Source organism: Podarcis vaucheri (genome assembly GCF_965113315.1).
Source record: "Podarcis vaucheri genome assembly, chromosome: 5".
Lineage (NCBI taxonomy): Eukaryota > Metazoa > Chordata > Lepidosauria > Squamata > Lacertidae > Podarcis > Podarcis vaucheri.
Genome location: NC_138763.1, coordinates 18,344,138 through 18,353,682, shown reverse-complemented (window position 1 = coordinate 18,353,682; position 9,545 = coordinate 18,344,138). Strand labels below are relative to the sequence as shown.

General features: G+C 41.8%; 1 protein-coding gene across 2 annotated transcripts in view; it reads right to left on the bottom strand.

The window, feature by feature from the left end:
* Nucleotides 1–326: 326 nt before the first annotated feature.
* Nucleotides 327–9,545, bottom strand: part of ZBBX (zinc finger B-box domain containing) — a 45,501-nt gene continuing 36,282 nt past the window's right edge. For both annotated transcript variants that reach the window (XM_082224089.1, XM_082224090.1), the window contains exons 16-20: nt 7,802–7,955; nt 5,576–5,728; nt 4,468–4,716; nt 2,255–2,384; nt 327–585 (exon numbers count right to left, since the gene is read on the bottom strand). In XM_082224089.1, the coding sequence (XP_082080215.1) occupies nt 513–585; nt 2,255–2,384; nt 4,468–4,716; nt 5,576–5,728; nt 7,802–7,955 (759 nt within the window). In that variant the 3' untranslated portion in view covers nt 327–512. The remainder of the gene's footprint in view (nt 586–2,254; nt 2,385–4,467; nt 4,717–5,575; nt 5,729–7,801; nt 7,956–9,545) is intronic.

Below are 9,545 nucleotides of genomic sequence, written 5' to 3'. Positions count from 1 at the left end.
TGATCATACAATACAGCTGGAATTTGCAGCTTTCCCACCAAGGCTGCTATCTCCATAAACCAGAAAACCTTATAGCCACAAACCTTCTCCAGCGAACAGCAACTAAAAATTGATACAATGGAACAATACACCATTCCTCCTCTTGCTTGGCCCGGGTGAACCTAATTCATCTTTTCCAAGGAAAACACATAATTTTGTGTTTTTATTATTTGGATTTGCTGGCCACGTTGGGAGCTTTTCTGGTTGAAGAGCAAGGTACAGATGCATTGAACAAATATAAAAGGAGAAAACAATGGAAGTAGCGAAGTAGGAAGAGCCCAAACGTGTTTCTCTCTGTTTGTTTTTCGGCATCAACATGCATTTTATTTATTTGAGATTTGTCTTCACATCAGCTCAGTTAACCTGCCGTGCTGGGGAGATAAGCGCCTCAGCCTGATGATTTTATATGGATTGAAGCAGAAGGGTACATCAAGTTCGATTCCTCTGTGTGTGTGTGTTTCTGTGTGTGTTTTTCACTGCAAATCTATCACCTGCTGCTTGTCCCTCTTGTCTTCCTCATCGTCTGTATGGCTTTCGTCATAAACTCTAAAAATAAAACATAATTAAAAGGTTCAGCTGTTTCGTTTCCAGAAATCCAAATGCAAGCAAGTTCCTGATACAGAGATAAGATGAATTACAATGAAGCAAAACAGATATGTAACCCAGTGGCTTGCATCCATTCAAGTGATAACCACTGAAATGCTGGGCTTGGTAGTCATGCCCATTGACTTCCAAAGGTCTACTGTGATTATGACTTGGTTAGATTCAACCTATTATCGCTCTCGGATTGGCATAGAAGATCAGACCACCTACTGTTTCGGAAAGTGGAAATTATTTGTCCTGTTCCATCCATTCTTTTAAAGCCTTTGCCAAACATATCCGGAATCACTGTTCACAACGTCTGTTTGCGAACTACTTCGGCAGCGTTGGACACCATAAACAAAGCTTGTTTTCACCAGATAAGAATCTGACTCATTGCTTCTTTCAGAGACTTATAAGACTTATGTTTATTTGGTTTTATATTTTCAAGAGAATCTATTAAGAGTGCATATTTTGTGACTTTCAGAGATTCATAAGTTTTCTGTTTATGTGATTTCATATATTTCATATTATATAAAGAGTGTATATTGATATTGTATCACTGTATTTGGTCATCGTGTTGCCTTGGATATTACTGACTATTGTTTGCAACACAGGGGTTAAATTGTTTGGTTATTTGCCAAATATAAAACAGGAAGTAAAACGCAAAACTAAAAACAAAAGCCACTTGCAAATGTTAGGGTATAGTGCAAAAAAGGTGAGACCTGCCCTTATAGAATCACAGAACTGTAGAATTGGAAGGGACCACAACGGTGATCTAATACTACACCCTGCAATGCAGGGATCTTTCGCACGTGGGGCTAGAACCCACAATCTAGAGATTAAGAGCCTTGTGCTCTACCAACTGAGCTATATTCAGGCCCTTTTGCCTACCTTCTGACTTACAACCAATTCAGGGAGTGGCAATGGTTGTCAGCCTCCTCCACAGCCTCCATGTTTATAGTGACTGTGGAACTGAACATGCAGGATGTTGGGAACAAAATCAAAATTAGCTGGCTCTGCCTATTGTTGGCGCACATCTCTGTTGGGTACACTTGATACACCAAGCTCAACATACCACACAGTCAAAAAAAAATTCCTGTTTTTTCTAAAGAATGTAATCTCTGCTGCCTGCATGCCCCGCCCCCAAAAGAACCATGTTGCATGTTACATGTGAAGCTTGGAGGCGATCTTTCTGTTCTTACATGTCTGGGGCAAGAAAAAGCCCCATGGTGGGAGATAGCAGGCTTTGAAAAAGCAGGATCAGAAAGTGTGCTGAACAGGGTTGTCATTGGAAGGCTCTATTTTTTTAAAAAAGAACAAAGGCTGGGGAAAGTTAATGCTTTCAAATCTTGCATAATTAATCACTTCTCAGTGAAGAGGAGATGAGCTGATAATTGAGAAACAAGCCATATTAGCAGATAATTAGGAAAAATAAATTAACCTAGATGAGAGGGTGCAGGACTCTTCTGGCAAACCATGCAGACCTCTAGTGTTTGTAAGCAGAATTCTGATTTGATTTTGTCACATGCGTCGTATAAAGGAAAGTTCGTTGTTACACAGAATGTGAAATGCTGGATTTGGCTTTTACATTTCTTTTACCCTATTGTAAAAGTTAATGGCAATATTAACTCACCTTATAGCATCACCTTTGCTGTAATCTTTTACTTCATGGCTATTAAGGAATTCAGGAAAATTCTGACATGCCCCCTTTGAATGTCTACCGAAGTCTCCAGAGCTTAAGTCATTGAATTCTTCCCAAGGATCTGAAATTTTGTAAGTATTTTCTTTTAGTAACAAGCAACAGAAATGCTAAGGTGCCTGAAATTCTCATATGGCATGAGAAAGAACAGTCAGAGCCATCAAAATGTGACATATTGTGTATTAAAACTGGGGGAGGGGTATATACTCCAGTTCAAAATATTGCTAGAAACTCTCCAATGTCCATAGTACTATAGTTCATAATACACAGCACCTGCCTCTGTTATTATACCCTTATGAGAGCATCCCACACTGCCCATTCAGTGCTTTAGTGCTAAACTGGAAATGCTAGCAAAGGCATCGCTCCAACTGATCCTGCAATTCTCCCTGTCTGCACTCTGCAGCACAGATTAACAGGGGTAGGCACAGCTGCTGTGCATCTTGTGGAAACTGCATGGGGGACTGAGTGTTAGAATTCCTGCTCCATGATTGCAGTCATGGGATTTTTGTCTTTCACATGATGGTGTATGTTTTGACTCCACAGAGTGGGAAGTGACCGAGACAGGATGTTTGTGTTACTGTGTTCCATGAAGTGGGACTATTGTCCTTTGTTTTTTTCTCTTTGCTGCCTGATGCTAGAGAGAGAGGGAGCCATGTTGCAGTGCTCCGTGTGTGTTTATATGTAAATAAAGTAGATTAGCCAAAATGCTGAGTTGCTGAGGTCTGTTACGCAACTGCGAAGACTCTGCGGATCCCTAAGTGTGCTGATGTCTGTTAGCATCGGTCCCTGTGATGTTCGGGCTGAAGAAAGCTTTTGAAGCTCCCGAACGATTGACCAGGAGGGAGAGAACATGCCAGGTGGGCATGTGTCTCTGCCAGGGTCCTACTCGAGTGTAGGACGAGCTCCTAACACTGAGTACATCTGAGAGTCACCCAAAATCTGAGGCAGGATGGTCATGTTTTGATTCCATTTAGACATTCAACAAGTTGTGGGCCAATGAGTTGTTCAAAACAATCCCATCTGTGGATTTGAATTTCGCTACAGAGAACAGAATCCCTGCCGTGAGTGTTAATGTATATTCTAGACTTGATTCTAGAGCACACAGTATTTTTCATTGGAAGTAATCTGCACTTTCTGCTAAAACTGAGTGATGAATGTGCAATGTATGAACTGGTCCCCGTCCAAGCTTCCGCTTGCTATTTCTGCTCACTAATACCCCATGCCTATCGCTAAACCCTCTCTACTCTTTATTATTCCAATTCATTTCTACAAGCCCCCCTTTTTGCCCCTGCCTCAGGGTCCTCTAAACCCTCCACAAGCAGCCCTATGCAGACTGCTCCAATTGTTCTATAACTCCAATATGCTATGCCAGAGAAGGGGAACCTCAGGCCTGGGTATCAAATGTGGCCCCTGGATCTTTCTATCTGGCCCTTGGGACTCTCCACAGGCCACACAACCTTCTGAGCCACACCCCTCACCAGCTTTATTCTGCACTCTCCTTGAGCGCTCCTGCCAGGCTAGAAGGCGTCCTTGAACTCTGATCGTGTTGGTTGCTTGGCTGGCTGGAGCATAGAGGTCAAAAACTGAGCCAAAACTAACAAAATTAATTTCAATAAGGACAAATGTAAGGATTAACACTTATTCAGGAAGAACCAGCTGCACAAATATAAGATGGGAGACACCTGGATCTTGGGGTCTTAGTAGACCACAAGCTTAACATGGGTCAACAGTGTGATGCAGCAGCAAAAATGCTAATGCTACTCTAGGCTGCATCAACAGAAGTACAGTGTCCACATCAGGGGTAGTAATAGTAATAGTGATAGGAATAGGAATAGGAATAGTACTTCTCTCTTCTGCCTTCATGCAAGATGATCAAGGGTCCAAACCAAACCTTATAAGGAACAGTTGAGGAAGTTGGGTATGTTTAGTTTGTGCCTGCCCGACTTCACCCAATGTTTGCCTAGGGATCAGGGAATCAGAGAAGTGTTGTTGCTTATGTCCCAATATTGTGGACTTCCTTCTTTATAATCCAGAGAATATGGGAAAATGAAAAACATCCAGCTGAGCATAAACGCAGACTATACAGATAATCAAGCTACCAAAAATACATCTTTCAGAATGGGAGTTTAATGATATTGCATAATTACCCGCATTACTTTGCCATTCGTCTTCTAAATCTGCTAAGGCTTGTTGATCAGTACTGTATTCCAAGAAAGGATCATCATGTTCGGTGACATCAATGCCTTCAATTTCTGAAATTTCAGAAGCTGCTCGGGATAAAGGCCAGGTAGCTGAGCTTTCGGATCCTGTCTGAAGAACTGAAGAAGGGCGAAGTGTGGGTGTGATGGTTCTGCAAAAAGGAATATTTGCAGAAAGGGGCCTTGCAGAAGCATTTTCTGAAAATGTGAGAATGATTTGCTGTTAAAGACCTACTACAAAAATTTCCTTTTCTAAAGATATGCATAAAAAGTCCTTCCCTATTCTAGAAAACATTAAGCATGGGTCCAAAGGGTGTTTACAAACACACTAAGCAGCACTGCATTTTCCAAATCTAGAAACCACCTCAGTCTGGACAGGAATCAGGCTGAAGTAATGTTGAAGGCCCAATTACATCTAACTTTTTTTAACATGAAACCCCAAAAAATTAAAGCATGAAAACTCATAATACTTGCACATACAGTCATGAAGTAACAGGGGCAGGAGGAAAATTCTGTGATATGTTAAAATAGGAGTTTTCAACCGAAGTATTATTGTTTTTTGCGTATCTGCAAACTTTGTGGTCCCCCCATCCTCTTATGTGTAGGTGGTACTGTTTTCAACCCACTAATACCAAAGTCATGCTCCACACTTGAGAAAGGAGTTTACTATTAGTAAATATGACACTATCAATACATGAACTCTTGCAACCCAATTTTGATTTTTTAAAAAATATATATCAAAATCTACTTTCTTTGTTCAAGAAAAGCCAGATACTTAACTCAGGAGTTATACAAGCACTTAAGCCCCACCCCCAATTCGTCATTATAATTACACACACACACACACACACACACACACACACACACACAGCTCTCCTCCTACTCCCTTCAGTTCTTGTTTTGTGAGCTGGAAAGTGAATTTGTGAAGTAAGGAGCCTCTATTCCTCATGGAGGCGCTCTGCACATTTTGGAACCCGGGAAAATCAGGAATAGCAACAGTGGATGTACTTCGTCCTGGTTTCACCGTGGAAGCATGCGTTTTAAGTAGGGCTCTTACCGATGGACAACTTCGACCGATAAGCTCTTGGACCTGGGCTTTGCCTTCCCAGTCTACTTGATGGTCTGCCAAGCTCTCTTTCCAAGACATCTTGCACTACAGACTCATCAGCACATTCACTTAAGCTGAACTGCCTCATCCACTGCTGAGACCCTGGAGTTGAAAAAGGTAGATGTTTAATTCCCATAATCAGAATTTTCTTCTTAAAGCATTATTTGGTTGGACAGATTACACCTGCCTTTAAATGCATCCACCAGTGGCGGAGGAACCCTCTCAGGCACCCAGGGCGGGACGAACCACCCGGTGGCGCATGCGCAGCATCCCGTGTGGTCGCCATGCAAGAGGCAACCCGTACAGACGCCAGTACGGACGGTGCAAGAGAGCTGCAGCCCGTACAGACACTGCGTGAGCTGCGCCCATACTGATTGTGCGCGCCCTTGGTCGCTCTACAGCTGGGGGGAGGCAGGGGCCATCTTGTCACACACACACACCCAGAGTGGCACCCAGGGCAGACTGCCCCCTCCGCCCCCCACTTTGTACGCCCCTGGCATCCACACAGATTATTTACATGCACTGGGTCCTCACTCCATTCCCAGGACTTGCAGGTCATACTTTACAGGAGTTCTGCCTCTTCCTTCCCTGATCCCGTGCCGTTAACAATAAACTGGCACACAGAAATGAAACAGATGACGTTTCCCCAACTATTTGCTTCCATGCACAGCTAAGGCTTCACCTTCTACAATTCTGTGTGCCAAGTTGAGGTCTAATTCCAGTAAATGGGACTTACACAGCACAAAGACAACAGATGGAATGAGGGGTGGGGAAGAGAGAAAAAAATGCAAGCTTTGATTGGTTTAATCACCACCACCAGTCCACTAGATTGTTAGCTGATTAATTGATGGCACCAGCATCAATGAACAAGGGTGACTTTCATTCCACAAACTGTTAATTTTTAGAGGCTCTCCTGTTTTATGTAATAAAGAATGAAGAGGGGGCCTTTACTGCTGCATATGGACTTCTAGTTTATCAAATTATCTCTGCTTCTTAAACATGTCAACAAGCACCTATACTGAGATTTTGCTAATATGCACATTTAATTATTTGTTAAGTAAGATTAGTCTGTTAAAAGGCAGGTGATCAGATCAAATTAAAAACATTTGATTGGATGAAGGTCTTTCAGATATTTTATTTTATTTGCTTAATAAAATTTATATGTTACCTGGTTGTAAAAAATAAAAATCTCTAAGTGGTTTTCAAAATTATAAAATGAAACATTGAAATTATCAATACAAAACAGTTAAAATTAGGCATTTTAAAATATTTGAAAGATGATTAAAATAAACAGTAGCTAAAAAGAAATAAAACACATATAATTTCTCCACATCTAGACAGGTTTGCCTAAACAAAAACATGTTAAGGTACAATGGGGCATGGTCATTAGCAGTTTCCCAGAACAAGATGAGCGTTTTGAATTGTGCCCGGAGGATTAGAATGGAAACTCTTGGATACTGGGTATAACATTGTCCTGCCATCAAACAGTATCTCCAGCTGAAGCCTATGAACAGTCTTTATATATAAAGCGCATAGTGGCAGGCACAGTTGGTGGGAATTGTCCCTGGCCATAGCTGAACCCTTCAGTGCAGGATCCCTCCAAGGCTGCAAGCCAGAGTGATCTGGGAAGGCTGGACCCTAACTTTCACTTCAAAAGAGTACAAGAGCAAAATACAAACACATTCTAAGAAGAGTGAAAGTAAGTCGCTTGTTAATTTTCATTTAGCAATTAGCTTGTGTACTCAAGCAACTGATTTATGACTGCTAATGGCTCCTTAATAATTTCCCAAAGAGCTTAATGCACAGTTATTAAGGGAAAACAGGCCTCATCAAAGCTTTGCTTCAGAGAGGAAAATCAAGACATTTCCAGGTGACTTACATAATTGCGTTTCCCACTACAAGTATGATAAACACGGCTTTACAACTTAAAGCATGAAAGAATGACATGCTTTTGTCTCGTTGGTTTTGCTGCTACAATCTTTTCCTTGCGCCTTCTCAGTATGGCAGTTACACCAGCTTATGCCAAATGCACTTATACATGATGTCCTAGACCTGGCATATCCAGATAAGGATGCTTTGGGTACTTAAATATGCAACTGGGGCTACCATGCCCTAAAGCCAATGTGCTCAGTAAGCAACACACATGGAAACAGGTGTTTGATTCTGCATTACTACCTGAAAATGAAATGCCACGGCTTGGCGATTGCCTGCCTGCACGTGGCGAAGGAAACGATTCCATCATAACTTGCTCACAGCTTGTAAAGAATTCCTCAAGCCCTCGATATGGGGCACAGCTAGGTTTCTCCTTCTGGGCTATTTCCTGTAACAACTGGGGAGAGAAAGAAGATTGGGAAGACAACGCTGTTTTGAAGCCCCTTGACATAAGCTTTCCCAGCAACATTGCATTTTTAAAATATGAAATCTTCTATGTCCTGGTGAAGAAAGAATGGTTAAACCAGGTTAGTACTAACCATGGTGGGCTGTGTTGGTACTAACCCAGGTGTACCTTTCTCAGCTAAATTAACTTGTGTCTAAGTGGGGCTGTACAGGAAAACACCAACATGGCCTGACTGTCAATTTGCAAGCAAGAGCAATTGGGAGAGGCTGAAAATCTGCCTTAACCATGGTTTGCTTGACACAGATGGAACAGTGACAATGTAATCCTATGCGTATCTACTTGGAAGGCCCCTGAGTTCAATGGGACTTGCTCCCAACAAAGTATACTTACAATGGCCGCTTTAATCCTGGTTGGAAAATGCGATTCAATCAGTTTGACAACCTGGTTTGCAGCCAATCCTGAACAATGGTTTAATAGTAAAGGTAAAGGGACCCCTGACCATTCGGTCCAGTCGTGGCCGACTCTGGGGTTGCAGTGCTCATCTCGCTTTATTGGCCGAGGGAGCCGGCGTACAGCTTCCGGGTCATGTGGCCAGCATGACTAAGCCGCTTCTGGCAAACCAGAGCAGCGCACGGAAACGCCATTTACCTTCCCACCGGAGCAGTAGCTCTTTATCTACTTGCACTTTGATGTGCTTTCGAACTGCTAGGTTGGCAGGAGCAGGGACCAAACAACGGCAGCTCACCCCATCGCAAGGATTTGAACTGCCGACCTTCTGATCAGTAAGTCCTAGGCTCTGTGGTTTAACCCACAGCGCCATATGGTGTACAGCTTTACCCTTAAAACTATTCTTTAAATATCATACGGATATTAAAAAGCTAAAGTTATCCACATGTATTATCTTGTCTTTCTTCAAAAAGCTAGGAATTTTGGCAATGTTGAAATTCGCTTAGTTACACAGGGTTGAAATTATGCATAAAAATGAAACTCAGACTTTTAAAAGGTCACAAAAACTGCATTGCTGTGGTTGCATTAAATACATTAGATGTACATCTTACAAGGCAAGCACAAAAAATCCTCTATTATATACTGTGTCACCAAGGACTTTAGAGTCTGTGGGCCTCCAGATTTTGTTGCAACTACAACTCATAGCATCCCCATATCATTGGCCATGATGGCTGGGGTTGCTGGGAATGCAGGCTCAAAGTTTCCCAAATGTCTGCTTTAAGAATATTCTGAAATTCCTGCCAAGGTTAGAGTCCAGCAAGCTACTGATCTGTTTTCCTCCAATTTGAGTCCCTAATAGTATTCCTAGCCCCTCCAGAGCTAATGAATGAGAGCAAATTCCGAGCCACTGTTTCTTATTTCTCTTCACTTTCTGTATATATTTTTTAAATTAAAATAAAAATTGTGGTTGTCAACATAACAGCAAAAATCAAGATCCAAATCAACAGTGCATACACAAAATGCAATTCCATAAAAAACTATATGCCATATTTAGGGAAAGCAAACATCTTATCAAGTAAATAATCAATCTGCCCTTTAATCAATCTTCAATTTATATAACCAAAAACACACTTT